The following is a 16,278-nucleotide window of genomic DNA, read 5'->3' on the forward strand; positions in this document are numbered from 1 at the left end:
CTTGTCTCTCTCCTGAATATGGTAGTCACACATCTATGCACTTATTAAGAGAAATTGAATTTTCTCAAAAAAAAATCTTTAGAGTTTTAAGTATCACATGTTTTTAATATGCTGAGCATGCAATTCTGAGAAGAAAACTGAAAATACAAATATGTTTTACACCAGGGAAGTTGGGGGTACATGTACATTATCATGCTGGACTCTGAAAGTTAGTGTGTCAACTAAGCTCTCTTAAATATGATCAACACTCACATAAAAACATAAACTTCACACATGAACTAATTTGAGAAATACAAACCTGCTATATTCATTTAATCAGCAATAAAATATATTACAAACCATGAGTCAAGATTGTACAAGTGAACAACATAATCAGAATTTATAGATTTTTATTTTAAACATACTGAAGGAAATAAACACGTGACTAAATTTCTTTGATGACAGTTTCCAAATCTTTGATCATTTGAAATAGTGCAGGAAAGGTAGACTAGTAATTACATGTTATGAACGGGAACTGTTTTACAACCAGAGGCTGTAGTACATTTACCAGATTTAATCTCATTACATACTCGTGTCTTCAGATAACATGGAATGGGAGGTAAAAAGGAAGAGATGTTTTGAAATGTGGCTTGGATCTCATCATTATACTTAGCAAATAAGTAAGCTGACTTACATAAATCAATTTTGTTAAATCAAGACGACGTCTAACTTAGAGTAGCATCCTAGCAGCCTACTGGGAAAAGAGCAGAGTTGTGACCAAGAAACATATCTACCCCAGGATTGAGCACCCTGAGGGGCAGCTAGGGAAGAAATGGGCTCTGAACCTAAGAGAGTCAAGTACAGGTCTGAGAGTGGCAAAAAAAGCAAATACATAGCAAGGAACACAGAGTAAGTAAATTCAGTAGACCCTTAGTCACAACAAACACAGAAATACAGAATTGTGATGATATACCTGTCATTATCAAATGAACCTCCTCCAGGTTAACTTTTGCTTCATATTACAAGTATGCATCAATTTAAAAAGGATATCTTCATGGTAGACTATTCCTCACAAGATAGATAAAAGCCTGTTGGGTACAGTTTGCATATGGAAGAATTGTACAGGAAGAAATGATCAGTGACAAGATTTCATAGGCTACCTCTTGTTAGTGTTGTTATGTCTATCATGGTGAACGGCAACAGACCCCCACAAAGAGATTCTAAATGTTCACTACTGGAAGACATAACCTCGCTTGAAGAGAGAAGGACGTAGCCAACCTGAAGGAATGTTGGGTTTTTTTTTTTTTAGGATGATCATTGAGTATAAGGAGTAAATTAACACTGAAGTCTGAATGAAGAGTTTACATTTTCTTTCTACTATAAGCTAATTTTTGCGTATATACTTAATATGTGTATGATGTATACATGTGCATAAAACTAATGCATTTTAAAAGTTCGTATATGATTTTTGTTTTTAATTCAGGGTTAAGAACTTGAGTTCTTTGTGGTCGAATTCAGGCTGCTGTCTTCATAACTAAGTTATCTTCTCAGGTTAATTAACATCTTTTTAGCTCTACATGTGTAGAAGGGATCCATCTTTCAGGACTGTGGAGAGAGTTAGACGAGCCAAGCGATACAGTGGAGCCTTGGACACATTAAGTGGGTAATGTGAACCAGGGCTTAGGTGGTGATGGTGATCATCATCGTATCGATCTTTGAAAGAAGAATGGGTTAGTAGAATTTAGACTGAAGAGCACTCATTTATCTGTGAAGAGTTCACTAGCAGACATTTAAAACAGTCACAGAATAAGAGTGTCATAATGACTACTATCGCTTTGTGTTTTTCAGCCTTCATAATCACTGTGTCAAGGAGAATATTGTTCCATATTTTTTCCTCCCAGTTTCTTCTCCTCCTTCAGAAATATGAAGGGAAACATGAACACTATAATTTTTGATTTTGATTCTTTAGTTTCGTTACTTATTTTACTCTGTATATTTTGTATATGCTTTTCAAAACGAGGGACATATTTCTTCAACTCAAAAAGACATGATCCATATTAGCCCTAAAATCTCATCCCCCATTTTTAATGAACTTTTTTTGAAAGTTTTGCCAACTCATGTAATATATATAGGTGTGAATGTGCTTTCATGAATATACATATTCTTTGTGTCATTCAAATCTTCTTTCCTTGAATTTCCTATTCATTGACAGCACGCCACTAATGAAAACTAAACCAATATCTATAAACTTGAACTTGAAAACATTTTGGCATAATCCATTAGTAGGCTTGTTTTATGTAAAAAAAAAAAGTAAGAATTGATTCTAGAGATTTCCATCTCAAACTTTTTATAAATCCAAGATAAGTTCAATCAAAATCCTATAGGAGTGTTAGGGTTTTAAAAATCCACTACTCAGAGCTACTTTGAATTTCAGGGTAGTTTTCCTGAAGTGTTCTGTTTTATTCACTTAGAAATAGAAGTCGCTTTCTACTTGACGATTCACAAATGAATTTAAAGTGAGTAGAGGAGATGAGAACAGAACAAGATGGCAAACCATGAAACTCTGACTTTCTAGGTTTTCCCTTCATTTCTATCTTTCTTTTAAGGGAACATTAATTTTGTAAAAGCTTTGGACTTATGTGACAGCCTCTGCTCACGCCTCAACAGACATTTCAAAAGCACAGTTGAGAAACTCACTTTTGGCAGATGTAAATTTAAGTAAATTGTCCAAGGTCACAGCACAATAAGGTAGATTTATCAAGGGAATGCAGTTTCCTGCTTTCTACCATTCACAAGATGAGAGTGGCTCCACCCCGAAAAATAAAAGCGTTTGTTTGGTTTGTTTTTTCTTTCTGAAATTATAAAGTACAATTTAGAACTTGTTTTGATCATTAACTCAGGCCTGAACAAACCGTCTTTCAAAGCTAGAGAACGGTTTATGTATACACAAGTCAACTGCTATTACTACATTTGCTAGAGCCCATATAATCTGTTTTCTAAGGCAAGCCAGTCTCAGTTAGAGATGAACCATCAGATTTCTCCTCTACAGAGTATGACATGATGAAAAAGCCATCTGTAGGAAAACAACTTGTTCAGTTTTCATGGGCAAGCACAGATGTAGAGTACATTGTTAAAGAACACAGAAATAAAAAATTAGATCAGAAATGAAGTTTTACTGTGAGGTCTTCTTTGGGCCTTACAAAATGAGAGAGAAGTAACCTTGCTCTATTTCTGCATCCAGAAAGAAAAAAAAATCCTCATAGCAGGCACATCACCTTTAATTAGGTTTCTGCTTTGGGGAAGCATTTTACCAGCCCCCTTTCATTTATTTTTAATGATGTTATCACTAATAGGCAAACAGTCCCTTAATAAAACAAAAACAGTTTCTATATAAAGCCCGGGGTACATGTCCTGAGTCAGTCATCTAAAAACAAATGTTATGATTGTTTCCCTTGTGCTCTGAGAACCCTTAATGGCCCTACTGTGCAGATATACAAAACATTAACCCAGGAAATAGAACCCTGTCTGTTGTGCAGCCTTCAATAAATGCTTTCCCATAGTCTCTTGCAGTATCAGCAGTCAGGTTAAGCCTACACGGTCAAGGAAAAGTAAGAAAGGTCAATTAAGTGGATCTTTTCAGCCTACCCTATGCCAGCTCTTTCATAATCATTGAAAACTAACTACTTTATAAAGCAAGCAGGGTGAAAGCAATTCTACAGGCTTATGAGGTAAATCAGGTAAATCAGTGTGTGTGTGTGTGTGTGTGTGTGTGTGTGTGTGTGTGTGCAGTGTATTTAATGATTGAAGTTCCTGGTTGTTAAGGCAATGAACTTTATGCATAAGTTTGGGTTTCTGGGATAAATTTGTTATCAATGTGAAGTTTTAAAATATTAGTGTACAGTATGACCTTTGTACATGGATCTCAACAATGAAAATGCAGACTACAAAGAAATCTATTTTTAGAACAATAATAGAAAATATGCTTTCTAGTTAAATTACCATTAAAACATAAATTCTTCAGGTTCTTAGAGACCCAGAATCCCCTGAGCTGTTACCCTTACATGGTTTCCTTATATGGCCTTTCCCCACCTCCTGCATAGTCTGCAACAAAAATTCATTGCTTAGCTCCTGCCATGGAAATTTTTGGTTTTTTCTTTCTATCTTGTCTCAGTTCGTCAATGCAAAATAATCTCTTCTTTTTCTAAATAGAGTCCCATTTAGAGTAGTCAAATGATCTAGTTGACATTAAAATTCGATGTATATTTTAACAAAATCATCTTCCTAGCCTATGATTCTATCTGAGAAATCACCCTTTAAAAGATAATACTACCTTCCAATAGAAGGTATTTCATTTATACCATTATGGGTGCAGTGTGTGGCTTCAAGACAAACAGAAACTTCTTGTTCCTGAATATATATTCTCCAGATTTGCAGTTCTTTTCTTCATTCACATATTTGTCAACAGAAATTTAAAAAGAGCTTGTCTATCTGAATCTTCAAGTTTATAAATATATTCTCTCCTTGTGTAAGGAGTGACTTCTAACACTTTGGCACATTTAAAAACATCTATCTAAAAGTAAAGAAACACCTGTGGAGATCATGGAATAAATGTGCAAAAAAATCTGAGTTAAATTGGAGGAAACTGTATGCCTAGTGTAGTTTTTAGTACACTTCAATCATCTCTATAAGTATGTTAACATATTATTCTCTTTATAACATTATATTTGCATGTAAAATTATATATGTGTGTGCAGGTGCACATCTGTGCATATGTTGAAGCCACAGATTAAATTTGACTGATTCTTCAACTACTGGCTAGCTTATCTTTTGAGACATGATCTTTAATGCCCAGGTCTAGAACTTGCCACCTAGTGGGTCCTAGAGTCAGTCCTCTTGGCCCCCAAACACTAGGATTAAAACTGCATGCAGCATAGCATAATTTATGTAGATTCTGAGTATCAAATTCAAGTCTGTATATTTGCAAGAGAAGTGTTTTACCGCTTGTCCTATCTCCCCGGTCCTCCATACTAGTGTCTCCAAATTTTATCTTTCAAGTTCTAACACTGCTTAGAATATATTCAAAAAGCTACTTGGTGTTTTTATGCTTTTTTCAGTCTATGCTTATGAACCCCAACATAATGCATCTTTATTACAGGCTTATTATAGAGAGAAGATAAATACCACAAGCAACAGATAAGAAGATAGCATTTCTCTGTGTCACATGAAAATGAGGAAATTTATAGAAGATTTTGATTTTTCCACATCCACACTAATATGTTTTGTATTTTACAAAGCACTTCTACATATATAATCTAAATTTTTGGATAAAAGCATAATCATTTGATTTTAAGCTAATCATTGTTATACATTAGTCAAATGTGTTTCATATGATATAAGATGGGTTTTATCACTATAAAATTTGATAAAACTTGATAACATCAGGACCAGAATTAACTTTCTGGATCTAACATTATATTTCTTTGAATTTATCTCTATTATATACAAGACTGTGATCTCTTTTATTAAGAAAAACAAAACAAGTATAGTACGGGACTGGGGAGATGGTGTAGTGTTTAAGACTGTACTGCTTTTGCAGAGGACCTGGTTCAAATTCCAGTTGGGTAGCATGTATCTTCTTAAAACTCCAGCACTAGGGGAATCTGACACCCTTTCCTGATCTCTCCTGACTAGGTCATATATTAGGGAATAATTTTCAATTATTTATATGAGCACTAGCATTTAATTTGTAAGTTGTTCAGGACCTTATTTTAGTTTAATAATACTTCTATTGAAATATTTAGCCTCTTATAAAAAATTATTAAAACAACAAAATTCATACTGTCATAAAACTGTATTCACTTCTTAATAAAAAGTACATTCTCTACAATCTTGTTCAGCACTCTTTTTTTTCACGTTACCACTATATTTATAGTTTACATGAAAACTCCCTTTCTTTGACTTGGAATAAGCAGTTTAATAACAATAATAATAAAAAAACATTACAGATCAGCATAGACACACACACCTGCTCCCTGACACACACTTGTGAGAATAAGTAATTCAAACCCAAAGGGACTGGTTATGAAAATAACAACTGAGTTCGATTTTATTAACAGGAAAGAAAACATTTTGAAAGTAGTGGCCCATTATTTTTTTTAAACAACATTGTTCCTTAGGATATCCTGCTAAATTGTTATGTGTGATAAGATTGAAGAGGAAAGAGGCTTGTCTTTTCGAGACATCAATCTTCCTGATGGTCTCAGTAAGAAATGGCTCAAAGTTTGAGTAGAATACTGAGTTCAGGTGATAAGAAAACTAAAATCCAATGTTTTCATCCTTTATGATATAATTGAAATGTTTTTCTTTTCCATTTGTACTTTCAATTTCTATTATCCTGATTAAATAATGATAAAATTGCCAGCATATTTATGGTGTAATTATTCAGATTTCAATCAGTAATTTTTCCGAGCATTAAAATGAAATTACTTGTTAAACTGTAGCATGTGCCTTTCCATTTTCCAATAATGCTTAGAAGTTAATAACTTCTTTTTAGAATTTAAATATAACAACCTAATAAGTAACTAGCATGCTAGTTACATCTAGCAAGTGTTGAGTACCAGAATCGTTTAACTGTTGCTGCAGTATTTTTTAGCATCTGCCTTTGGGCACATCACCTCCCTCTTTACAGTGTGTCTGTGTGTGTGTCTTGTCCTTTTGCAAATCTCATTTGCTTTCTTCTATTGAGGTTACATGCCATTGGACTTAGGTCACCTTCTAGAGAAGAAAAATCTTTTCTTACTTTTGTGAGATACATCTGTGGGTGGGGGGGAAACTTTTCAAGATAAAATAACATGACAAATATGGACGCCTGAATTGATGATCGCTATTCAAATCACAATAGGAGTAAAATAGAGTCCCTTACATAGTTCTTGGAATTCCTGTGTGTTTATAGTCAGGTACCAAAACCAGTTGGTAAAGGGCGTAATAATCTCCGAGTCACAAAACGTGGCCAGCCAATTGTCATTTACACATAATCTCTAACACCCTTTGCAGATACATCAAGTGCAAATCAAAACTGTAAATATGTGCTCCTCTTCCCTCACACTTTGAAGTTAATAGAGATTATGGGGTGCTCAGACTACAACATTTTCTGGTCTCCAACTTTTGCTTTAATCTTCTGAGAGTATTTCACATGTCAAAGGTCATTTTTTTTTATTCAAAGAGAGACAGACATAGCCTTAACTTTACAATCCATAAAGGAGATAGTAAAGTGGCTTTTATGATGTCAGTTTCCATGAGGTGACAGTATTGTATGGTCTCAGATAACAGCATAGTGATACCTAAAAGCCTTTTTTTGTGGTTTATTTGATCTCTTTTTATTTTTTTGGTTTGTTTGGTAATTTGCTTCATTTTTCTATAAGAAAAGTATGTATTAAACTTTTAAAAAATCTGTGTTTTCTATTTTAAGATGTTCTGCCTCAAATTTATAGAAAATGATAGTTTATTCTTATATATGAAACTAGATGAATTTGCAAAAAATAATACATATATACACATATGCTTGCACATATACGCAAAAGAGGATTAGTCATTGACTGGGATGAGCAGTGACTAATTAAGTTACAATAATTCATTTATTGCCTGGAATAGGCCATTCTAGTCTACATGACCTTCATAATGTTTTTACCTTGGACCTTTTTCTTCCAACGCTATCATCATGTGCATTGTTTCAATAATTAACAACACGTCAGTGTTGGTATGGTGGTGATCTAATGTTTTGTTTTTCAACTGCTAAGCATAGTCAAGTATAACTGCATTAAAATTAAAACAAATAGTTATGGGTAATAGAAGATATGAAAAATTGTGTGTAAAAATAAATTTGGTTCTCTTTTTTGCACGGTCAAAATTATGAAATCGTAGATGCTAACAGAAAAAATCTTCAGGTGGTCATCAGACTCTCTGCCTTTCTTCAAAAGACAAGCAATTCTTATCTCCATGATCTATTAAGGCACATTTTCCTTACCATGTGACAGCTAAGGTGAAACTGATCAAAAAATATTGCCCTCCTTTCTTAAACAATGACACGTGCACATAGATGTTTAATAAGTGCCTTTACAGAACCATTATGAGAAAACACTAGCAGCCTTGGTCCAGAAAAGTAATTTATGACAGCAAGGTAAATGGTGTCCAAAATTACCTTACAGATATTAGCCACGGGGCAGCAATACCCAAGCCCTGAAATCTTTCTCTATCCGAGGTAAAAGCTCTGATAAAATTAAGCAACATGATCTCAGGCTTAGTTGGTTGTTGTTTCTGCTTCAAGTATATGGTTATTGAGATTTGAGAAATTGCAGAAGTGTTAGGCAGTAGAAGGAGAAGTTGCAGAAGAGTTAGTGAGTGATAGGAACATAGTCAATAGGACATCTTCTGTCTCAGACATCCCTCCCTAGCCTTTGTCTTATTTGTTTCATTGACTAAAGGTCTGGAATGTTGAAGGATGTAATTTACCATATTCTAACAGTGGTGAAGAAAATAAGGTATGACACTTTCTGCAATATCCCTGCCTGAGAGGGGGGAAGGTATGTGATAAGGCATTGTAGCATAAAACAAAAAATTACTGAGAACAATGAAATCAACTTATAAGCAAAACTCAAGTGTGCTGAAATTGTTAGCCATTCGTAGACTTGAGAGATCCTATCAGAGCTAAGCAAATTTATTGTGCTGATTAATTTTCTTGATGTAAAATATGAAAATATTATAAAATAGAGATTACTGTCCTGAGTTAAACTTCTGTGTGACTAAGCCACCAGTTGTTTCCATTTTCTTTGAAAGTATTTAAATCAAATAATAAGGAGCAAAATGAAAACTTTTAAAATTAAAAGAAAAAGTACTTGTGTTTGGGCATTACTCTGTGTTGCCTAAATTTTAAAGAGTATGGAACCAGGAAAAGAAATGCAAACTTACCTCAGAAGGGTAGTAAGATTTTCATTATACTGTGCTGTGCTGGAAGTTGCAGTTTTTATTGTTTTTTTCTTCATTTTCCTTTTGTGTGCAAAAGCTCCAGATGTTTATGTTTTTTAATCATATTTTTTAGCTAATAAGAAAGATTATTTTAATTGTAACTAACTTAGAAACAATATTTTTGGATTTCAGCCTTCCTGTTTAGATATTTTTTAAAAAGATGATGAAGAAGACAGGAGAGAAATAAAAGCAAAAATAGGTTTCACTTGTGTTTTCTTCATTAAGCTTATTAAGATTACGTTTGGATGAACCATCAATAGAAAGAAAGGGTTAATTGAGAAGAAAACATTCTGACAGATAAAACATTTCTCTTATATAAAGCTTTAGAAATACACTATTGTCAATCCAAACAGAACAAACTAAAATGAGATAATTGGGAAGGTGCCCATAAAGTCAGCCTGAATATATTATCACAACTATATATGAGATAATATTTGTTTTAAAAAGATTCTATGGCACTGTAAACTCAGTCTCATTAGAGACTGCATTTAAAAGGCTTATAAAGTTACTCATTAATGTTATCTTGTTGTATCTCCACAGCTTTTTCATTAAAGAAAATTCAGCAGAAAGCATTTTCTCCTGATAGCAGGAACCAATTTGCAATAAATGTTCTGGAAACCACTAGGGAAGCCATTACTGAGGTCTAATAAAAACAGACAAGCGTAACTTGTTCTATATTTTTGTTTCAATCACATACAGATGAGACCCCACTTTCTACACCAACCGCAAGAGACAGCATCGACAAACTTTCTCTAACTGGGCATGGACAACCACTACCTCCAGGCTTCCCATCTCCCTTTCTGTTTCCTGATGGCCTGTCTTCCATAGAGACTCTTCTCACTAACATACAGGTAGGCTTATCACTCTGTGTGAAAAGAGCATGAAACACAAACAAATGTGAAGTATTTTTCTAAAATACAACATATTTCAAAAATTAACTGTCTACACTAACCAAATTCTTGTAGAAATACTCAACAGATACTTTATATTGTGCTACAATAAAGGTAGGTGAAACGGATGTGAGCATTTATGAAAATCATTTCTCCCTCAAACTTTCTCTTTATTGCCAAATAATGGGACCAACTTAAGTATATAAATTTGTCTGACAAACCAAATGACAGCATTCAAGTTCTAGTAAATATTTAGCTATTTTTAAACTTCTGCCCTTCCAGCGAGGAAATGATGTTTAGTCATTTTAAATATGTCTAACATAGAAGATTCCTAAATAATTGCTTCTTTCATAAGTTTGTTTCAGTTAGTAAGGACTCTTCAAAGAATAGACTTCAAAAAGCCATAGAAATGTTGCCACGGATTTCCTATGTGGCCCTCAGGATGTATATTTTACGTACAGTACATTATGAATCAAAAATACTTAGAGCTAACAATAACATAGTGCAGGGAGCCAAGATAATAACAGTGTTTGGGATAGAAGAAAGCATAGTTTTCTTGCCACGCATGAAGGGTTCATGTGGGCCACAGATGGAGTTTTCCTCCTCATTTCTCCATTTTGGGAGGAGCTGGAAGGAGACACAAGATACAGATGCTGTCAGCCCAGCACTCTATTGTCTGTTAGATTTTCTTAAACACATTTCCTACCATATTAAACCTTGCCCCAGTAGAAATGTAATTAATTTTATTTACCTCTCCAAGGACATAACAGAAGGCCTTTAATGTAACGTATCTTCTCATCTATTAATATGGCATTTTTTAATATGAATATAATTAGAATTGCTCTATCTGTATTCAACATTAAGGTTTTTATATTTTAGTAATTGAAAAGACTCACGGGTCCAGAATCATTTCTATCATGGCCAAAGTAGTGATTATATCCAAAAGTAAACATGAGACATTTTCTCTGAAATTTTACCCATATTACAAGTAAAGGTCAGAATAAATTTCTCTCTTGTTAAGAAAAATGCTTTCTGAGAAGAAAGGCAGCACCACAACTGGTCAAACTGCAGATTAAGAGTCAATGACTTGTTTAGCCCTACTTGTAATATATGTATCATACCTCTGCCTTCTGTCTTGGGGATCCTTGGGGAGGAGGAGGGAACAGATTTAAGAGCCAGGTGAAGCTGATGACTCCAAGAAAACAGTGTTTTGGGGGTCACAGGAGGAAAGTTGCCTGTATGAACTTGCAACAGATCAAACAATTTACAGGCAACCTATGCAAGCTCAAGGCAGACAAAAATCTCTTCATAGAGTAGAAACTTGATGCCACAGGGAACAGGGATGCTGGCAGGAGTAAGGTGCAGGTGATTGGGTGAGTCTGTGGGTGGGGAAGCACCCTCGCAGAAGCAAAAGGGAGGGGGAGGGGATGAGGAAGAGGGAAAGGGAAAGGGGATGGAGGACAACTTTTGGAGCATAAATAAATGAAATAATTTAATAAAAGAGAGACAGAGGACAGAGACAGAAAGACAAAGAGAGCGAGTAAGAGAGTGAGAGCAAGAGCGACAGAGAGAGACAGAAAGACAGAGAGGGACGGATACAGACAGAGACAGAGTTCATGAGGAGGGAGAGCGCAAGCAAGAGAGTGAGAGGGGGACAGAGATGGACAGAGAGACAGACACCCAGAGAGAGACAGAAAGACAGACAGACAGACACAGAAAGACAGGCAGTCAGACACAGAGAGACAAAGAGACACACAGAAAGAGAAGACACAAAGTTGGGTGTGCAAATAAGGGGTAGATCTGGGAGAGGTGGACATAGGGTGAATATGATTTAAACAGATGCAAAATTCTCAAGGAACTAATAAATTAAGAATAGTAAGGAGCAGTTTATTTAATTCTATGTATAACTCCATATTAAGCTATCCTAGAATAAGATAGCTTATAATACTCTAATAAGACTAATAATTTGATTTAAATTTCAGCACCAAATGAACTCAATTTTAATTAGAAAGTACCTTACTCATCTGAGGAATGGTTGCATACTAGGCCTGAGGAGTGTGATGACATTCACAGATCTAAGTCAAACACTGATAGCTAGGGCATATTCATCTGCCCACATTATGCTGGGACTAACATGTTACTCCCATAATTAAATATTTATTTTAGAAAGAAAAAGAAAATAAGATGTACATATTTTAGGCAAATTATCTATTTATTTAAGTATTCTAAACTTGCTCTCTGTTTCAAGCACATCCCCCAAGGTCATAGTTTAGAAGAATTACCTGTAGGATCATAAGCAAAACAAGCTGAAGAATTAATTTTTAGGTTTTATTGATTGAGATCTGGATTTATTAAAGCCAGTTCATCAATTTAAAAATCCTTAATTAAAAATTATACATCTGTACATTAGTCTTATACATGTGCATGTCTGTATAGACTTAGGTGTTATATCTATGAATATTCAATACACCCTCATGTACACATTCATCCACATATGTATATATAAAATAAAAGTAAAAAAATCACTGAGTTCCAAACACAGATAAACAATACAAATTCATACTGATAATCATATATGTGTATGTATTGTTTTTATGATTTCAAGTAAGTTTGTAGAACACCAATAGATGCTAACTCTTATTATTGGCACATTTATTGAGTAATGGCATTATCCAAGGTGTCATAAAATGCTTAAACAATCATGACACTGGCTTATTAGGCATAGAACATAAATGTGTTTGCTGTCTAAATTTTAATCTGGGTAATTATAATCTGCCCACCTCAATTTCACCTGCAGTTTCAAGTATGTATAATTGAGTTCTTTGCTTTCTGTATCAGTACTGCAACATGCTCATGTAGTCAGTTTAAAGTTCTATGGCTATTTGGAAAATTCCTTGTTGCTATTAAGAGTAATTTCCGAAATTCCTTCAAAATATCATAGCATCATTATTTTCAATGCAAATGATTTTACAATATAGTATTAAGTTAACAACTTTTAATTATTGAATCCATGGTGATTACTAAAGATGTCTCTTCCACAATACCATTTTCATTTCTTTCTACTTTAGAAGTAAGACTTAGGGAAAATGTACTTTCATGTAAAAATTGAACCCTCATTTTAAAAATTATCTTATTAATGCATTAAGAATTCAGGACCTAGAAGAGTTAGAGAGTTTGATTTACATCACTTGACTATTTTACAAACTAAAAATGAAAATGTCCCAAAATAAAAAACAGCAATTAATGTTAAAAGAGTAATGCACTTTCATTCCATTTCTTATTTTAGAACTTGTATTTTTTCATGGTATTTTGGTATATTTAGTATATACATATTTCACCACAGCCTTCTGTTTCAATGTAGTCCCTGAATAGATTACAGGACAGTTTAATTTGAGGAAATGCTTTAGGGTCAAATACTTGGTTGTGACATCTTCAAATACTGGCAGAAAAATAGAGTACACTCAATAGGATTCTATTCCCTAGTTGCAACATCAATCTTAAATCACACAAACATTAAGTCTTAAAACTGACAGTGTATTTACTTGGTTGTGTGTTTTTATCCCCAAACCAGTGAATGCAGTGAAAATACAAATTCACTATATAATGAATAGGGTCAAAGCTGGTGAGGCAATTCAGCGGTAAGGACACTTCTGACTTACAAACAGTAGAGTTTAAGAGTAGATTAATGAGTAAAAGTTGAAACATATGGGAGGATGAAGACAGTAAATTTAGTTATGAATGAAGCTATTTTTAAAGATGCTTATAATAAAGGGTATTGATGAAAGGAGGGTTCGTTGTGGTTGGTGTGCAGAGGGAAGTTAAGAAAATGGCAATGGTTTAGTGGTAGAGTGGCTTACCTAGCATGTTCAAGGCCCCATGTTCAGTATGTTAGTGTCGCCAAAAATAACACAAATAAATCAGAAATTAAACAATGTTGGAAATCCTAAAAGAAATAATAGGAGAATAAGATGATCCAAAACTTATTGACTCTGATTTAACAATTAAATATAATACAACTATGGCGTTTGAGAAGTGCTTTCCATTTGAGTGTGAGAGGAAATATAAGGAAATAGAACTTGCCTAACTATCAAGACTGAAAAACTCTTCTCAATATCCATCTTCAAACCTGTATCACAATATCATACAAATTGGTTTAGTTTGCCATTTATGTACTGTAAAAAAAATAGCTTATTTATTTGCTTTATTCATATAAAACTTATTTAAAACTATCTAGAGAATAACATTATATCCAAAGGCTGACTAGGTTAAACTTGTATATATTGGTATTTCATCCTTTAGGATTATGTCATGTAATTTTTTTCCTTTTGTTCCCATACAATTTTGGAAAAGACTGAAGTAAAAGATTCTAAAACATACTTAGGATTCTAAACCCAGTTAACTCTGATAGTAACAACAATGATAGTTCAAATCCTGGACTATATCCTTTATTTGCTAAATATTATTTACACTAATAACAGTAGTATGATTTAGTACTAGTGAACAAATTTAGAGTGCCAATTACAACGGTTCTATACACTTCAAAGTATTGACTTATTTATTTTGTGCATGTGGTGGTGATTAAAGGAAGGTGTTGTCATGGTACAAACGTAGAGATCAGCACGGACCTTACAGCTGGTTCTTTCCTTCCACCGTGGGTGTTCTGGAAACTGAACTCACTTCATCAGACTTTGGTCGCTATATCCACTCTGCCAACTCACCACATCCAGTTCTGTTTTACAGTGACTCTTATTCATCTCTGGATACAGTGGCTGTGCATAAAAGGTTATTAAGGCAGATATGGTAACAGTGATTTCAGGGCCCTGTCTGACTGACTATAGATACACATGACTCAAAAGGTGGGCTTGTACACACAAGAGATGTTTCATAGGAAGTATGCCATTGATCAACTTTGGGTACCTCTGTAATGTTAGACTGAGAACACTTTTAATAATACTTATGTCATAGTTCATTGCTTCGTACTGTCATTTTTTTCTTTCCGCTGTCAAAAGTCTGGTTTTCAAGTGAGATCTTTTTTATAATCACGTAGCTGAAGTTCTGACCTAGAACCCTAGTCTACGGGTGAATCTCTGAGCCCTCTGAACCTTTCTCTTTTAAGTTTTAATATTTTGTTAGGCAAAAGGATTGCTTCTAGGTTTCCTCAACTGAGAAGTTTTACTCATTTTCTCTATGGCCCATAACTTGGCAGAAATTTTGTTATGTAGCTTTCAAACATAAATCTGAATGAAACATGAAAGTAGAATAATCCCTTATTTCCTTTACTCGTGGATAGAATTGGTCTGTCCACCAGTTCTTGGATCAAAAAGGGCACTTGACTTGGTTTTCATATGAGAATATCTGGAAGTCCTCTCATAGACTGTCTGAGTTGTAGATACTGTAGTAAGACTGTTAGACTCATTGCAGAGTCACCCGCCTCTGCAATTGTATGAGGAGTTTTACCTTCTGAGAAAAAAAAAGGATTGAAAAGAAGATATTTTAGCTGGTAACAGTTTGTTTATGATTATAAACATCAACCTTCACTGGAAAATATATCTGTGGACTATGGACCATTGTCTTCTACCATTTCTGTACCTTGAGATAACCCTCAACTCTGTTTCCTTAGAGCCATTGCCCAACTTCAGTGTTATGAGACTATGAAGACCATTTAGAGAACAAAAAATCATGCTTGAAGTCTTCCCCTCTGAACTGTAATATGAAATGCCATGGCACTGTGCAGATACAGTCCTTCCACGCGATACCACATGGTTACTGTGTCCTTTTGCATACCACCTACCTGGAATTGCAACATAATTTACACAAATTGAGATTATAGTGACTGAGGTTAAATGGTGTCTTAAGAACATGTAGATGTTGTGAATGCTGCTTGCTATTGCTTTTTTCCAGCTTTCTGTTGCACTGAACTTGAATCTGCATTCTGTATTTATGCTGTTATCGCACTGACTTATTGCTGTAAATACCTTCCCTTTGCATATGGGTCAGTATGTTCCCCATGCAGACTTTATTTCAAACTAGACTCCTACTGATGTGCTTGAAAGTGTAAGTTTTAAATAGCTTATACATAGTCTCTACAGAGCACAAGATCCTAAAAGCTAATGGTTTTCAGGCACAATCAGCAAAAAATCAAGTAATACAATACCATTGGCTACAGTTAGCAATAACTGTAACAAAAGGATAAAGTAAATTTTAATACTACCAGCAACTTCACCCCATACAAACTGATATTAATAAATAAAATCCACAGATTAGAGCTTAACATTATTCAACATGTTTATTTGTAATGATTATTTCATATTTAAGAACACCAAAATATTGTGTCTTGTCACCCAAGGACAATAATAGTCTAATAGTAATTTATTTTAAACAGCTACTG

General features: G+C 34.2%; 1 protein-coding gene across 4 annotated transcripts in view; it reads left to right on the plus strand.

Moving 5' to 3' along the window:
• Positions 1–16,278, plus strand: part of Dach1 (dachshund family transcription factor 1) — a 367,379-nt gene that overhangs the window by 304,760 nt on the left and 46,341 nt on the right. For all 4 annotated transcript variants that reach the window (XM_028756542.1, XM_028756545.1, XM_028756546.1 and 1 more), the window contains one exon: positions 9,700–9,851. In XM_028756542.1, the coding sequence (XP_028612375.1) occupies positions 9,700–9,851 (152 nt within the window). The remainder of the gene's footprint in view (positions 1–9,699; positions 9,852–16,278) is intronic.

Source organism: Grammomys surdaster, unplaced genomic scaffold (genome assembly GCF_004785775.1).
Source record: "Grammomys surdaster isolate TR1022 unplaced genomic scaffold, NIH_TR_1.0 126124, whole genome shotgun sequence".
Classification (NCBI taxonomy): domain Eukaryota; kingdom Metazoa; phylum Chordata; class Mammalia; order Rodentia; family Muridae; genus Grammomys; species Grammomys surdaster.